This window comes from Lithobates pipiens, unplaced genomic scaffold (assembly GCF_037356315.1).
Source record: "Lithobates pipiens isolate NorthernLeopardFrog02 unplaced genomic scaffold, aLitPip1_a1.2 Scaffold_3, whole genome shotgun sequence".
NCBI lineage: Eukaryota > Metazoa > Chordata > Amphibia > Anura > Ranidae > Lithobates > Lithobates pipiens.
In genome coordinates, this window is record NW_027507790.1 from 223,136,112 (window position 1) to 223,154,381 (window position 18,270).

General features: G+C 42.3%; 1 protein-coding gene across 3 annotated transcripts in view; it reads left to right on the top strand.

Moving 5' to 3' along the window:
• FYB1 (FYN binding protein 1) overlaps window positions 1-18,047 on the top strand; it is a 301,988-nt gene extending 283,941 nt beyond the window's left edge. For all 3 annotated transcript variants that reach the window (XM_077462820.1, XM_077462822.1, XM_077462821.1), the window contains one exon: window positions 8,786-18,047. In XM_077462820.1, coding sequence (XP_077318946.1) covers window positions 8,786-8,808 — 23 coding nt within the window. In that variant the 3' untranslated portion in view covers window positions 8,809-18,047. The remainder of the gene's footprint in view (window positions 1-8,785) is intronic.
• The last annotated feature ends 223 nt before the right edge of the window (window positions 18,048-18,270 follow it).

Here is an 18,270-nt window from a genome sequence, read left to right on the forward strand (position 1 = left end):
GTATCACCCCTGGAGATGGTCTTTGGTTGGTCACAGCAGACGTGAACTCACTGTATACCATCATTCCCCATTCTTTAGGGGTCGAGGCAGTGAGATTATTCCTACAGAGGGGATCAGGCCTTCCTTCAGCTCAGATTGACTTCCTAATAGAACTGTTGGAATATGCGGCCGGACACAACTATTTCTGGTTTGACCAGCAATTTTACCGCCAGGATAGGGGAGTGGCCATGGGGGCTAAATATGCCCCCAGCCTGGCCAACCTCTTTATGGCCAAATGGGAGGAGGACGTCGTCGATGCCCCTAGAAGGTCTGAGATAGTCCTGTGGGCGAGGTATATCGATGACGTCCTCCTCCTTTGGGAAGGAACAGAGTCAGACTTGCGGTCGTTTATGGCTGGTCTAAACGAAAACAACAGAGGAATTAAATTTAGCTTTGAGGCTAGCCAGGATGAGGTCAACTTTCTTGATCTTAACATCAGGAGGGTTGGCAATGAGTTCATTACATCTACATATTTCAAGTCAACAGACAGGAATTCGTACATCCCTACCGATAGTTGCCATTTTCAACCTTGGCTAAAAGCTGTTCCCCTGGGGCAATTTCTACGCCTCAGACGGAACTGTTCGGATATAGTAAAATATGATGAACAGGCAGCGATTTTGGCAGGTAGATTCCTAGAAAAGGGATATGATCCCGTTTCTCTTGGTGACACTATGGAGATTGCCCGGACTAGAGACAGACCCTCACTACTGGCAGATAGACAAAGTGCCAGGGCAGGTACACAGGGTGGCGTACCGTTTGTCACGACTTTCTCAGTCCAGCATCGTGGTGTGAGAAACTTGATTCAGAAACATTGGCACTTACTTACTAGTGACCATGTTTTGAATCCAGTTCTGCCTGTTAAACCTCAAATAATTTTTAAAGGGGCCTCTTCACTGGGAAACAAGATTGCCCCCAGTGTACAAGACCCGCCTAAGGCCAACAGATGTTTTTTTCAGAATCTAGTTGGCTATTATAAATGTAAGAACTGTCAGGTCTGTACCCTGAATTCATATAGGGGCTCTAAGATTTCTAGTATCGCATCTTCGAGCACCTCTAGGACATATGACATAGAGTCCTTTATTACTTGCTCCTCGGAGGCTGTGGTTTACCTTTTACAGTGCCCCTGTGGCCTCCAGTATATTGGGCGGACCAAGAGGGCATTTCGGGTCAGGGTGAACGAACACATTGGCAACATCAGACGGGGGTTTGACAAACACCCTGTGTCCAGGCATTACGACCAGACACACAAGAGAGACCCATCAGGCACCCTATTTGTTGGCTTAGACAAATATAAGCCCCACTGGAGGGGAGGGTCCTTGGTCAGGGAGATATCCAAGCTCGAAATGGCCTGGATTCATAAATTAAAAACATACACTCCGTTTGGCCTCAATGTGGACACCGATGTAAATGCCTTCATTAATAACTCATGAGGTGACCTGTTTTGATGTAATGTTTCCCTATAATGGTTTTACTGTATTAGTTACTGTGAAAAACCACTTGATTGCATTATTAATTTTTCTTGCTGCATTATTAATTTTTTCTTGCTGTTTACTTTGGTGTATATCACTGTAGAGCACATTCTGGTGTGACAGACCTGGCTTTGGGTCTGGCGGCCTTTTAGGTTACTGTTAGGTCTATCCCTCGACGTTGTTTTGGGGCACTCCAGAAAAGTCCCTGGGGAACACGCGAGACAAGAAGGCACTTGAAATACATGTCTACAGCAATCTCATTTCCTAAGTGAATTTGATTGCTATATAAACACACCGGGTAAACGCACTACCTTTGAGGTACCTTTACACCTATTTGTCCACACGTAACTGGACCTGTTGGCCGTATGAATGCAGCAGGAAGCGTAGAATTTCTGATGCATTCTTGTCCCTATTTGGGATGGCTTATTTATATATTTTTTCTATTTTTTATTATTATTTTTTTCTAATTCATTATTATAATTTTTTATTTTTTTACCTTATTGATTTTTAATCTATTTTACCCTTCTGTTTTGGCGATCCACACTGTACCCTGTTCCGGGGTTCAGGAGGCGCACCTTCATGTGAGGGCATCTGCCATGTTACTCTGCCGATAGGGCTAATACCTGGAAGCGAGGCTTGGCTTATGTTCCTATAACGTCCACATGAAAACGAGGCTTGGCCCGCAACCATAGGACGTTCGTTGCGGATACGCACATCTGATGTTCGTGAGTGATAGTGAGGCTTGGCCTACGTTCTCTTTGATTATTATTGTTTGTGACGTCTAAAATGGCCGCTGACCCAAAGTGAGGCTTGGTTAAATATATGGTTATAAAAGGGGTGACGTCGCACGCCGCCCGTGCCCCTGGACGACGTAAATTATTACGAAACGCGTAGGGCGGTGCGAACGTGTCGACGTCACCCCAAGTCGTGTTCGTTTTTGTGGACCAGGAAGGACGGGTTGGTCTTGGCGTTGGCGTGTATCCGGCCGGTGCACGTCTTTGTTTTGAACCTGCTTTTAAAGTCTTTTATGTAAGTGTTTACGTTCGCTTTTTAAGAATTAAAGTCATTTGGTTTTACACTATCTGGAGCCTATGTTTTCCCTTATGTGACACCACGTCGTGTTGGGAGTGAGTAACAGCCATAACCCCATCGTGTGGAAGATTCGTGACCATCTGAGGAGGAGGCGCTATCCGGACACCCTTTTGACTACTACTGCTTGTGGTGACCCTCTGTAACGGGGGGTCGTCTGGATCTGGTAAGGAGCTGATTCATTTATTTCGGTGATGGGATAAGCACACCACGTCTTTGGAGAAGATTTTCAATCCGTGCATTTGCAATTCAGTCGTTTGGAACTTTTCTTCATTGCCGTACCTCATTTGAAATTTTTGTTTCACTGGTGTTCATTCACTATATGGACATTTATCTTTTATGTTTATTTTTTATTTAATTTTTCAATTTTTTGACATATGACTGTATGGACATTATACAGAGTGTCTCTGAACATAGGAATACCTAGAGGCAAGGTCAGACTTGGAGGCAAGGTCAATCCTCTGGCTTACTGGGTCTTGAGGATGGATCACTGGCCAGAGCTTGCATAGTATGCAATTGAGCTACTGGCCTGTCCTGCATCCAGCGTTCTTTCGGAACGCACCTTTGTAACCAATCACAGGGTGCACCTGTCCACCGTCTCAGTTGATCGACTGACCTTCATAAAGATGAATCAGTCTTGGATCACCACCAGCTACCAAGCACCTGAAGCTGATGTAACCGAATAATTTTTTTTGAATTTTTTTCTTCAAGACTGCCTATGCTGATGCTGAGTGACTGTCCTGTTATGTTGACTGACTATCCTCTTCCTCCTCAATGATCCTGCTCATAGATTGGAAGAACATTTTTGGTTCTGGGTGACACTACCAGACTAATTTTTCAGCCCGTGTTTAACAGGGGCATGTAATTACAATTCTTGATATAATATTTCACAGCAGGGCCCGTTCCTGTGCCCACCGAGAGTAACTGTGAGGACTTATATTGTTGTGGCACCACCACCACAACCACTAAAAGCCCAATTTTTCTACCACTGTTTAACAATGGCATGTAATTACAATTCTTGATATAATCGTTCACAGCAAGGCGCTCCAGCGCCCACCAAGAGTCACTTTGAGGGCTTACAATGTTGTGGCAACACCAACACCTTAGGCCCCCCATTTCTGCAGAGCATATAGAGCAGGCCCCTACTTTCAAACATACAACTTACAAACGTCTCCTACTTGCAAATGAAAGGAGACAACAGGAAGTGAGATGAAAAAAGATGGATGGCAAAAAAAAATTATACAGGAGGAATAACCCTTCCCTATGTTTTCCAAAAAGCTTAAAAATCGATTTTTGGACTGGAGCTACAGTTTAAAAATGTACCTTTTCAAAATTACAAACAGATTCTACTTAACACAGCAAACCTACACAGTCCCTGTCTTGTTTGCACCGCTTGTATACTGCTGTTCTGATTATATAGGGCCTGGGGGCCACACGTATTTCCTTTTTTTAATTTGGGTATGGGGTTCCCCTTAATATCCGTAGAAGACCCAAAGGGGCTGGTAATGGGCAATCATTTTTCTCAATGATTTTCATCCGTATTGCCGAAACCATATATTACATTAAAACTGCAAGCAGTTTTAAATGACTTTTTTTTCCGTTAAATGTCATTTTGTGCAGGGACTGTTCTAAACAGGGGAAACACGTGCCACTTCACAGGCATACTGTAGACACCCCCCAGGCAGGATATTTAAAGGAATATTTCACTTTTTTTTTCACTTTAATCTTCATTAAAATTGGTGCTCCCGAAAAAAATGGACGTTTTTAAAAAAAAAAATTTACATTGACCCATGTCCCCTGGGGCAGGAGCCAGGTCCCCAAACCCTTTTTAGGACAGTATCTTGCATATTAGCCATTAAAATTAGCACTTTTTATTTTGAACGTTCGAGTCCCATAGACTTCAATGGGGTTCTAAAGTTTGCACAAATTTTCGGTCCGTTCGAAAGTTCTGGTACGAACCGAACCAGGGGGTGTTCGGCTCATCCCTAGTGCTGACTTTGGACTTAATAAACACCAGCAGATGACATGGCTCCCCAAATCATCACTGACTGCCATAGACATGCGCAGCCTTTTTCATTAGGGCATGCACCCCAAAGCTCAAACACACATGCAATTAAATATATATATATATATATATATATACATTTACACTATAATACTAAAAGTATTGGGATGCCTGCCTTTATACGCACATGAACCTTAATAGCATCCCAGTCTTAGTCCGTAGTCCCTTTGCCACTATAACAGCTTCAACTCTTCTGGGAAGGCTGTCCACTAGGTTTAGGAGTGTGTCTATGGGAATATTTGACCATTCTTCCAGAAGCGCATTTGTAAAGTCAGACACTGATGTTGGATGAGAAGGCCTGGCTTGCAGTCTCCACTCTACTGTGAAGACCAGTCAAGTTCCCCAACCCCAAACTCGCTCATTCATGTCTTTATGTACTTTGCTTTGTGCACTGGTCCAAATCATTTGATGGTGGGGGGATTATGGTGAAGGGTTTTCAGGGGTTGGGCTTGGCCCCTTAGTTCCAATGAAGGGAACTCTAAAGGCGTCAACATACCAAGACATTTTGGACAGTTTCACGCTCCCAACTTTGTGGGAGCAGTTTGGGGATGGCCCCTTCCTGTTCCAACATGACTGCACACCAGTGCACAAAGCAAGATCCATAAAGATATGGACTTAGCAAGGGTGGTGGGAAATTTACTTCAAGTGCAAAAATTTGCATTATAATAATAACTAAAACAAAAACAAAAAATGCCAAAGTGCTGTAATGGTGCGAACCACCCAACTAAAAAGTTGTTGCACTTGAAGTTAATTTGGATTGCAATTATCTGTAGAGGGGTTTCCACCATCCCTGCTAAGTTTAATTTTGTATGTATCTTTTTAGTTTGATATGTGTTATATGTGAGGTTATATATCACCGGTATTGTGGTGATATTCAAGTTTATTGAGATTTCCATACATTAGAGATTCCACTATTATTGTTAAGTTGTTGATTAGTAAGTTAGCGCCCCTTTCTAACAGCTATCAAATACCAGCCAATGATTGAACTGTTTAAGAAGGGGCAGATTCACATACATAGAGCGGCCCACCCAGCCCCTATCCCGTTGGCTGGTGTATGATAGCTGTTAGGCCCCTCCCACCCCCGGCATCACCGCCGAGTTTTGACAGATGGTCTCTGCAAGCAGGGACATTTCATGACAGTTTAAGGCACTTAGTGGCTCTTACAGGCCTGGCGATCTGCTGAATGTGAAAGCGCTAAACACTCTTGCAGCATTTCACAGGAGAACTCAGGAGGCAGCCGGCATGCAGCTACACTAACGGAGTGATTAGGGTGTGCCCAGGCACATCCGGCACACCCCGTGTGCATGCCTATGCTGACTGCAATGATTCACAGTGATGATTCTAATTTTATGAGATGCACCTGTATATACCATACATGTACATACATATGAATGGATCCAGAACTTAATGAACATTTTGTATGCAGAGTTCAGCAGTAGTCAGTGAATAAACACTGTGAGAAAGCCGTAGCTGTCATAGAAGAGCAGTGAATACATTTAGGCTGGGTTCACACCATCGCCACATGCAGATCCCAGCCGGGGTCCATTCCATCTCTGTTCACTGTTTCAGGTCCAGTTTCAGCCCAAATTTTGGGCTGAATTTGGACCTGAAACGGACCAAAAGACGCAAATTCGCATCAGAGCCGCAGCAGAGATATGTGAACCAGCTCCATAGAGAGCTGGTCAGAGTCTATTGTTATTGTGAATTGTATACGGGAAAAACACATCCAATTCGCAATAGTGTGAACCCAGCCTCAAGAGACACTGGGGCTGATTTATTAAGACCCCATACACATTATACAACTTTTGTTGTCTAATTTACTTAGAGCCTCTTAATCACGGTACGATTGTTGGCAGGGGATTGTCTGTTGACAGACTGTTGTCCCAAAATCTTATTGTTATTAAGCTCCTTTTGACAATTGTCTAACTTTTGGCCAACAAATGTTGGATGACAGGCTAGTAAAAGACAAAGGCTTGACGTCAAATTTTCGTATCGCCAGTACACAAATCCGTCACACAAAAGTCGAAAGTACAAACACTCAGAAGGTGCCCAAAGGGTGGTGCTCAGGAGCTGAAATTCCTCATAGTACATCACTACATTCGTGTTTGTGGCACAGCAATTGTGTACTGTTGGTATTTAAGACAAGATCCTGGCACACGCCCTTTTGACAAAAATCAGATGCTCGGTTGGCCAAATCATAACATGTACGAGGCTTTACCAAAACCATGTAGCGCAAGGGCCTGCCTGATTGCATGCAAATTGAAACTCTCAGCCCGGGTTCACACATGTGCATTGCGAATGGAAGCTCCGGTTTCACTGTGAAGATAAAAATCAGTTGTTCAGAGGTTCCTCTGCATTTTAGCTGTGGATCAGTGAGCAGGGAGAGGGGGGGAGAGGAGGGGGGGTGTAGTGAGGAGAAGGAGAGAATTTGTGTTCAGAACGGAATGCATCTGCGAATCAGATGCGTTCCCATAGAAGATAATGGGTTGTAATTCGCGCCGCAATGCCCAGAAAACGCACACATTTTTTGTGCAAATGGCAGTGCGAATGCAACGCACATATGTGACCCAGATGCATTCAAATTAATGTATTTCAAAATGTCCTGCGGATTGGATGCATAATAAGCCGCATCTAATTCGCATTGGTGTGAATGGGGGCTCAAGGTTTGACCTCATATTATATGGTTTTGGTAAATCTGAAGGAAAAAATCTCCAGAAAATTGTATAGTGTGTATCCAGCTTTAAACTGGAGAATGCAAAATCTGGTGCAGCTCTGTATAATAACCAATCAGCTTCCAGGTTTTATTGTCAAAGCTTAAAGAGGAAGTAAACCCTTCCAAACAACTTGGACCTATAGGTAAGCCTAGATTAAGGCTTACCTGTAGGTCCAAGCAATATCTCCTAAACCTATATGGTTTAGGAGATATTTGCCCGAAAATGGGCACCGCTGTCTACGGCGCATGCGCCGTAGACAGCGGCGCGCAGGCACACTAAATGCGGCAAATCCAAGAATGGATTTGCCAAATTTGTCGACTCCCGTGCGCATGCACGGGAGTGACGTCATCGCGGCTTCGCCGTATGACAGCAACGGAGCTGCGAGGCGCGACTCCCGTGCGCATGCGCGGGAGTGACGTCATCGCGGTTGCGCCGCTGTCATTGGTCGGAGCTGCGAGACGCCACCAGCAAGATGGACGCGGCGGACTACAGGGATCAGCGGCGACTTCGCTGGCTCCTGTGTCAGGTAAGTGACACATAATGAGCTACTATGCGATGCATAGTAGTCCATTATGCTTTACCTTTGCAGGGAAAAAAAGAGGAAGTAAACCCATCAGGGTTTACTTCCTCTTTAATTGAACAAGCTGAAGCTAGAAGATGATTGGCTATCATGCACAACTGCACCAGATTTTGCACTCTCCAATTTTGTTAAATCAACTCCACAGTGTCACGTTGCTGATGCAAGAGGAAGTGTTGGTGTGTTTGTAGGATTTCATGATGCCTTGCATTTACTGGATGTCCTAGTCTTGTAGGTTGAATGCCACTAGATGCCATTCAACTCTGGACTGTGGACATCTTGTGGCAAAAAGGAAGTACTGCAGGGGACAGCTCACAATTAAAGGTAAGTATTGCAGTGTGTGTTGCTTTTTTTTAAAACTTCAAGCTGCTGCTGGGGGACTATTTTCTAAAAGAAAAATGCCCAGAGTTGAGTTTTAGGGTGACTTCATTTACCATGGGGCTGGCTGGTCAATCCTTTAGAACTGAAGTAGTACCAAGGATGAGTGACATCTTCAACTTTACAAAAAATCTCTAATGTCTTGAATGTGACTACCGTCATATGTCAGTCACATGGTCTCTCCCAAAAGGCGGTATCAGTATTTAGGTAAAATTGCTGATTGGTCAGCTTAGAATATCACTCAGCCCTTTAAGCGCAAGATCATTGCACTGAAATTGCAGAAAACTGTTTTGAGACAAAGTTTTATTTTGTATTTCAGGGTGTTTGATATTATTTTTTGCCTTTTACTATCTCTGATACTAGGGATTATACCAGAAACATCTTTGGACAGTATGGTTAGTTGACGGAATAGACAAATACGCATTTGTGATGTTTTTGTATTCTTTATTCACAGATTGCATTTATGACAATGACTGAGCATTTTCCTGCAATGACGACATTTTCCTGCAACTTCATACATCAACCTTCCTGTCAAATTTTTTTCTCGGCAAGAACGGGATTGTCACGTCATGCAAAATATTGTTGTAAATATGATCACTTCGGTTTGCACTTGTGTTTTCTTGGAAAAAAAAATGTTATATGCCGCAAGTACTTTCTATAAAGGAAAATTACTTGTGACAAAAAAAAAATGAAATTTCTATCGATTTCCTATCAATGTGATGTATTAGTCACTCAACATACAGAGTGACTATTGTATATTATCAGCAAGCATTCTTACTGTTTATACATAGCCAAACATCTTTCAACATGTTTTAATGTTTTATGTTCTCATTGTGCCATATTTTTTCTGGTAATATTTCACATTCAGGCTTGTAGCATTAGGGGGTGCAATTATCTGTATGTTTACACAATCTTGCAAAAGCCCAGTTATAAGAACATTACTTGTAGGATAAGCTACCTTGGAGAGGTTAATGTTTTCAAAGCTGTCTATAACCTGAGCTGGGCCTTTACAACCACTTCAAGCTAAATGTTCAAACCCTTCATTATATACCAACTGAAGTGACCAGCCTAAACAAATTCTTCTACATAAGTTGTCCCTTCTTATTTGCAGTCCCCTCTTCCCTTCCCCACATCCCTGCCCCCCTTTCTGAGATTCAGCAGCCTGGGGGCAGGGATGTGATATCACACATTGCACAGCATATAGCAGGGAGCTGAGTGTAATCTGAGACCTGAGTGGGGGGAAAGGACATACCCCCTCCACACAGTCTCATAGGGAAACATGCACACTTGAGGCTGTCAATCACATGTTATGTGCTGTGCTGGAGGGAGGCATTTCCTGGGATTGCTTGGTGTAGGCATAGACTGTCAGTAGTTATTCATGCAGATAGCAGAGGAAGGAGACAGGAGACAGAAATCACACAAGGTGCTTTGGATCAGGACAAGTATACTCTGTAAAGTGATATGCTTTCTTTCTGTTTCATTTAAGAGGTTTACAACCACTTTAATGACACTCCCACAATAGTATTTAATTCATTCCTGTGGTCTAAGCAATCTGCAGACAATACACATTGTGCTGCTTCCAACATTTTATAGGATTAACAATATATGTATTGATATACAAATTAAGGATTCATTACTACAACTAGCCATACCCCAAGTGAATTGTGATTGGTCCCTGATGGAATCCTCCATACAATATTCTTTAAAAAAAATCGAAGGAGCCGAGTGGAAAATCGATGGGCGAACAGAAGCTGCATTCAAGCAGATGCAGCCCCTGTTCAAGTATTCTGACAGTCTCTGCACTGGCTGTCAGAATACAATAGCTGCCACTGCATATTTGTCCATCTGTACTGTATAGCAGCCATAATGAAAGAATTTTTATCAGTGTATGGACAACTTAAAGTGACACTGATCTTAATTTTTATTACGTCAATTGTTCTAAAATATCAAGTATACTATTTTTCAAAACAGAATCCTGAACATAATAAATGGTAGGAGGCTGTTTTTTTTTCTTTTCGATCCTCCAATGATGCACCTCCCCCCTACAGGACCTGTTTTTTTCTGGTCACATGCTCCTCTCTGTGCGTACTACAATTCCCATAGCACTGAATATATCTGTACATAGATGTGCAGTCCATCTCGAGGGTGAGCGGGAGAGGGTGGCTACATTCACATACACAAGGGGGCATAGAGAACAAATGTAGCCGCCCTAATACAGGAAGTCTAAGCATAGCAGAAAGAAAAAGATTGCATTTGAGAGATGAATAGATGGCACATTCTACTTATATTGAAAGATACTGCATTTATTTTATTTTATAGGGAAAAAAAAGTGATTTTATTGCCACTTTAAAGGATAAGTTCACCTTTGGGAACATGTTACATGTTTCCACTCCTGCAGCTGGCGCCCAATCTGCTGCCTCTAGTGACCGCAATTGGGGGATCTCCCCTCTGTGTATCTGCCTGTCCGTATGAGGTATGAGCACACAGCTACACTGACAGTCTGCAGGAGTCCTGCGTGGCACCTGCTGATTGTGGGTGCAATGTTTTGCAGGCTCAAATTAAATGCAATTTTTTTTTTTACTGCCAAAAAGATGTGCATTTATTTTTACATTTAAAAAAAAAAAAAAGTGAACTTATCCTTTAACTACTTAAGCCCCGGACCATTTGGCTGGCCAAAGACCAGACCACTTTTTGCGATTCGGCACTGCGTCGCTTTAACTGACAATTGTGCGGTTGTGCGACGTGGCTCCCAAACAAAAATTTACGTCCTTTTTTTCCCACAAATAGAGCTTTCTTTTGGTGGTATTTGATCACCTCTGCGGTTTTTATTTTTTGCGTTATAAACAAAAAAAGAGCGCCAATTTTGAAAAAACTCATTATTTTTAACTTTTTACTATAATAAATATCCTTCAAAAATATATAAAAAAACATTTTTTTTTTCCTCAGTTTAGGCTGATACGTATTCTTCTACATATTTTTGGTTAAAAAAAAATCGCAATAAGCGTTTATCGATTGGTTTGCGCAAAAGTAATAGCGTCTACAAAATAGGGGATAGATTTATGCCATTTTTTTTTTTTACTAGTAATAGCAGCGATCAGCGATTTTTTTATTGTGACCACGACATTATGGCAGACAATTTTGACACATTTTTGGGACCACTGGCATTAATATAGCGATCAATGCGATTAAAATTGCATTGATTACTGTAAAAATGTCACTGGCAGTGAAGGGGTTAACACTAGGGGGCAGGGGAGGGGTTAATATGCATCCTATTTTGTGTTCTAACTGAAGGGGGGATGGGACTGTGCAGGGAAACTAACAGATCGCTGTCCATACTCTGTATGAACAGACATTCTGTCAGTTCCCTACACAGAGATGCAGAATCTGTGTGTTTAAACTCACAGCTCCCGGTTCTCTGTGTGCCCTGAGCGATCGCGGGAGCCCGGCGGCGACCGAGACTCCCCTAGTGGCCGTTTATGTTACCGACGTAACATAACGGCGATTCACACAGCCGAGCCATGATGCTGCAGTACAACTGCGGCGGCTGGTCGCCATGCGGTTAAGCCAGGGGTCTCCAAACTATGGCCCTCCGGTGGCTCAGGAACTACATTTCCCATCATGCCTAATGTATATGTAAAGTGCTGCGTAAAATTGACGGCGCTATATAAGTACCTGAAATAATAATAATAATAATGCCGTCATATCTGTGAATGTCAGAGTAGTTATAGTTTAAATAGATGTGTAAAATAGACGAATAATAACCGGTTTGACCACCATGTGGTGCTAGAGAGCCATTTTCTGTCAGTCTTTTCTACATTTTAGCTTGTTGGCTACTATACTTCTGTGTATATGTAAAATGTCTTCATATATTTCTTAGTAACCAATCAGAATCCACTGTTCATCACATTTCAGTAATTAGAATATTATTACACAATCAAAGATTGCTTGCTATATGCTACTGCATTTGAAAATCAACACATCTACAGTTGCACAGCTGGTAGAGATTCCAATGAATCAAAAGAAGTTTTTGTTCCTGATTCAGATCTATTTAGCAATGATATGCCATAGAATTGGAATAACCTCACAAAGAGAAGAAGATTTAAATGTTATCATTTGTATGTGATAAAAGGTATGAGTGCATACAAATAAAGCCTTTTTATCATTTTTATTATACAGGATTTATATAACGCCAGCAGCACTTTATAATAAAAAAGAAGACGGTACAGTTACAATACCATTCAATACAAAAGGATAAGAATCCCTAATTCATTGTAAATGATAATAGGTATATGCTGTGTGATCATTTTAAATAAAAATGGCACTTAAAAGAGAAATATGGCCAAACCTTTTTTGGCTGAACTTCTCTTGCGGGTCATAGAAGTGCACTTACTTTTGCTCTCCTGTCACCCACAGTCAGTTTATACTGAGCTATTGTTCACTATCAGCTGATGGGGCAGAACTGCTCCAGGCTCAAGAAGGATCCTGACAATATCGTCAGGATCCACCCGGCTACCTGAATGACAGCTGGCTCCGCCTCTCAGCTCTTGGCTGAGAGCTGCAGCTGGCTTTGCCTGCCCCTGAGCAGACTGATATTGTTCGGTATCTCAAGCTTAGATCTGATGTGGGGCTACAGCATCACACCAATTCTACACCGTAGGGGTGAATATCAAAGACTATGCTTGTTTCATATATCTTCTAAAATGAAAAGCTGGAGTTGACAAGGGATTTTCTCTCATTTTATTGGGACTGTCACAGCAGATTTTTGTAAAGATGATTTGTATTAAGAGAAATACAAAGACAAGGCTGCCACCGCTGAACCCCTTTAAAAATCAAATTGCCTAGCTGTCATGTTGATCCTTTGGCTTCAATACTTTCTAACCTGGGATAAGCATGCAGATCAGGAATGAGGCCCTGTTCACACCTGAATGCAGTGCTGAAAACCTGTGTTCTGTGCGCGTTTCCCAAGCAGCGTTCATTCAGCGCGGCAGCCAATCAGCTAGCAGAAAATCTCCTTTGCAGCCAGCAGAGCCAGCACAAATTCCCTTGGTGTATCTACATTCAAAACCAAAAAGGTAACATTTTGCAGATCACTAGTGCTTAGTGTGGCGATTGCATTCATTTTCTCTTTTCAAGCTTCTTTTGCTTTACTTTTGCCTGGTATCCCTGCAAATAACACACTTCCTATCTCTAGATGTCTACGTCATTCCTCTACTGCAGAGATATGCAATTAGCGGACCTCCAGCTGTTGCAAAACTACAGGTCCCATCATTCCTCCTGCCTCTGGGTGTCATGCTTGTGGTTGTCAGAGTCTTGCTATGCCTCATGGGAATTGTAGTTCTGCAACAGCTGGAGGTCTGCTAATTGCATATCCCTGCTCTACTGTATCTATGAAGGGACTCATGGATGCCACCCCAGCTTGTTCTCCAGTTATGCAGTACAAATATGTCTGTAGCTATTCATCTCCATTATACAGGGGGAAGGGCAGTTGGTAGTGTACAGGGGGAGCCAATCAGCGGGGCCAGCAGACGCAATGTCCGCCGGCCATCTGGCATCGCTCCCCAGAGACGCAGAACGGTGATCTGCTGTTGTAAACAAGGCAGATCTCTGTTCTGACAGGGATGAACAGAGTGATCTTGTGTGCAGGAACACAGATCTTTCTGTTCATCCTGTGAGTCCACCCCCCACACAGTTAGAAAACACCTCCTAGGGACACACTTAACCCTTTGATCGCCCCTGGTGTTAACCCTTCCCTGCCAGTGTCATTAGTACAGTAACACATTTTAGCACTGATCACTGTAATAATGTCACTGGTTCCCAAAAAAGTATCAAAAATGTCAGATTTACTGCTACACGGTGGGCGTTATGAATCACGTGTATATATATATATATATATATATATATATATATATATATATATATATATATATATATATATATATATATATATATATATATATATATATATTGTGTGTGTGTGTTATTTTGCATTTCTGCCAAGGGGGGCAAGTGCGTGCTGTCAGCACACCGATCAGTGGGTGCCAGCCAATGGATGGCCACTGCCCCCCCCCACGCTAATTGTCTAGGAGAGACACAAGATGGAGCTCTGCATATGTAAACAATGCAGAGCTCTGTCTTGTTAGCTAGGGTGTGATGGATTTTCTTTCCATGCAAACCAGGGAAAGAAAACCCATTACATCCCTTAGTGAAATAGTACACAAGAACACTGGTTAGACAAACATTTAACCCTTTGATCACCCTAGATGTTTAACCCCTTCCCAGCTGGTGTCATTAGTACAGTGAAAGTGCATCATTTTAGCACTGATCACTCTATTAGTGTCACTGGTTCCAACAAAGTGTCAGTTATTGTCAGACTGTCCACTGCAATATCACAATCCCAACTATAAGTCGATGATTGCCGCCATTAATAGTATAAATCTCCCATAAGTTAAGTGATTAATGGCACCCCAAATGCATCTCACAAACGCAGCCCTATTGGCAGCACCAAATTGCATGGTACCACAGTGCCATGTGGTTTGGGGCAGTGCGTTCTAAAAAAAGTTGTGTTCCAGTGAGTTTTGCAGTCCATTTAAATGAATAGGCTTTAAAACTAGAGTGGACCAGAAATGCATGGGAACATGCGCATTCCACTGTGAACCGGCCTTAAAGTGTAAGTAAAACACCCTATTGTTTTCAGCCAAGGAAGCTGCCATCTTTGCCTCTGTTTAACTGCTTAAAGCGGAGGTCCACCCTAAAGTGGAGCTTCCGCTCATTGGAACCCTCCCCCCCTCCGGCGCCACAATTGGCACCTTTCAGGGGGGAGGGGGGTGCAGGTACCTGTACAGTACAGGTATCTGCACCCACTTCTGGCATAGATATCTGCAGAATATACGCCCCTTTCCGCAGATATCTACGCCCCTTTCCGAAGGTCCCCCGCTGTCTGCTGGGAAACACACGGATCCCAGAGACAGCGGGGACCATCCTTATTGCGCAGCGTGACTCGCGCATGCGCAGTAGGGAACTGGGAAATGAAGCCGCAAGGCTCCACTTCCTGATTCCCATAGCCAAGATGGCGGCGGCAGCACCCGAGAGACGATCGAGAGATCGGCTTCGGGTGCCGACATCGCGGGCGCGCTAGGCGGGTAAGTGTCATTATTTTAAAAGTCAGCAGCTGTATTATTTGTAGCTGCTGGCTATTAAAAAAAAAAAAAACGACGGACTCCCGCTTTAAGGGCCGAGCCTCTTTTTGAGATTTGTTGTTTACAAGTTAAAAACAGTTTTTTTTGCTAGAAAATTACTTAGAAAACAAAATTATAATGTTTGGGGGTTCTAACACCCTAGAGAATAAAATGGCGTCATTGCAATACTTCCTGTCACATGGTATTTGCACAGGGGTCTTACAAACGCACTTTTTTAGGAAAAGTGCACTTTTTTTAATAAAAAAATAAGACACCAGTAAAGTTAACCCAATTTTTTTCTTATAATATGAAAGATAATGTTACGATGAGTAAATTGATACCCAACATGTCATGCTTCAAAATTGCGCCCGCTCGTGGAATGGCGACAAATGTTTACACTTCTCTATAGGCAACGTTCAAAAAAATTCTACAGGTTGCATGTTTTGAGTTACAGAGGAGGTTTAGGGCTAGAATTATTTCTCTTGCTCTTCCAATCGTGGCGATACCTCACATGTGTGGTTTAAACACAGTTTTCATATACGGCACTACTCACATATGTGTTCGCTTCTGCACGCAAGCTCGGCGGGATGGGATGCGGTTAAAAAATTTTTATTTTTTTTTCTTATTTATTTTACATTTTATTTTTACACTGTGTCACTTTTATTCCTATTACAAGGAATGTAATCATCCCTTGTAATAGAAAAAAAGCATGACAGGACCTCTTACATATGAGATCTGGGGTCAAAAAGACCTCAGATCTCATATTTGCACTAAAATACACAAAAAAAAAATGTAAAGGTGCCCGGAAATTAAACTGTTTTTTAAAACTGGTAAATGGATGGGTTTACTTCTGCTTTAAGACAGGAGATGTTTTATTGGCCAGACCACCACATGAAAATAAAGGAAAAAAAGCCTAAAAGAAGAAAACAAATGCAGCCACCACATTTAAGCACTGGTAGATGCAACATATTACATTTTTGCCTTTGGGTTTAGATACGGTTTAATTGATGCCATACTTTCACAACCTAAAAGCTAGAACTCTTTTAGTTGTCAATTTCAGTTGTACTCAATAAAAGGTATCAGACTTTTTGTTGCAGGCGCTCTTTTGTGGTTGTGCTGTCCGATAATGTTAGTGTTATACTGAGGCTAGCTAGTCAACTGGGGTAGTAAGGGAGGTGCACAAGACATTTTCTAATGCCGCATACACACGACCGGACTTTTCGACAGCTAAGGGCCGACGGAACCAATCCATCGGACCCTGCCGGAACTCTGCCGGACCCAGTTCCTATCGAGAAATCCGCTCGTGTGTATGCTAGTCCAACGGACAAAATTGACACAAGGACAGCTATTGGCTACTAGCTATGAACTTCCTTATTCTAGTCTGGCCGTACGTCATCACGTTCAAATCAAGACTTTGGTGTGATTGTGTGTGGCCAAGTCTGTTCTTTCGGAAAGTCCTTCGGAACTCCGCCGAAAGTCCGTCGGGAAGGCTGTCGGACCTAGTCTGCCAGAAAAGTCCGGTCGTGTGTATGGGCCATTAGAAGAAGGAAGTATAAATCTGGTTATAGGTTGCTACTGCATATAATAGGCAAGAGCCGTACAATTATGGCAAGGCATTCGAAAGGAGGACAAGAGCAGATAAAACCTGACTTTCAGATGAAAGAAAAGGAATGTGATTCACTGTATAAAAATGACTATAAAACAGTTCAGATTTGACTATATTACCCTATGTGGTCTCTTTTACTGTCTGTTAAAAATGTCATTGCCCGATGCCCGATCTCAGATGGGCGACAAAATCATCAGCATCAGATTTGTTTCCTTGTTTTTTCCCAATTGGAATCTTGCCCTTGTCAGCTGAAGCAACTGAATCCCCCTCCTATTGCAAATGCTGCTGAATCTCGATCTCTAGCAAGGGAGTGATTCCCTAGAGCAGTGATGGTGAACCTTGGCACCCCAGATGTTTTGGAACTACATTTCCCATGATGCTCATGCACTCAGCAGTGTAGTTGAGCCTCATGGGAAATGTAGTGCCAAAACATCTGAGGTGCCAAGGTTCGCCATCCCTACCCTAGTGGATCCTGCCACTCCTGATTGCAACCAATCAAAAAACGCAGGGTCGCTAGAAGCCAGGTCGCCCATCTGACATCAGCCTTTCTGTTATATTGCAAAATATTGATGTATGTACTGTACTTGAATTGACTTTTTTTTAATCTTTAAATCCTGAGATATGCTGTAATAATAAATTGCTACTTTGTATTAACATTCTAAGAACAAAATAAATGTGCCATTAGTTTGTTAGCCTTTGATAAAATATCATGCACTGGAACGGAATGTTTATGTAAGGGTTTTCTGTAAATATGCATTTTGCTTTCAATCGTTTTTATTGAATTTTATAAGGACAACATTGTAGTACAAGGTCAAACATATGTATCGAATATGACCACATTTTCTTTTCCAAGCGTTGTACTAGTTATGATGTTTTTAGTTCATATATAAGGACAAAGAATGAAGAATAAATATGTCACCATAGAACTACCAAAATTGCTGTCTACTGTCTGTCTCTGCGTTTATGAAATTCCAGGTATGGAATTAAAATTAAAATGAATATTATGCTTGAAGTGAACTAGTGCTTAGCCCATACATGGAAAGCATCAGGTTCACTATAACCAATAGCACATACTCATCTTTTCTTCCCTGCCGTGCCACTCTGTTCCCGGGAGCATATCCAATCGCCGAACACCTAACTGGGAAAATACAGAATTCA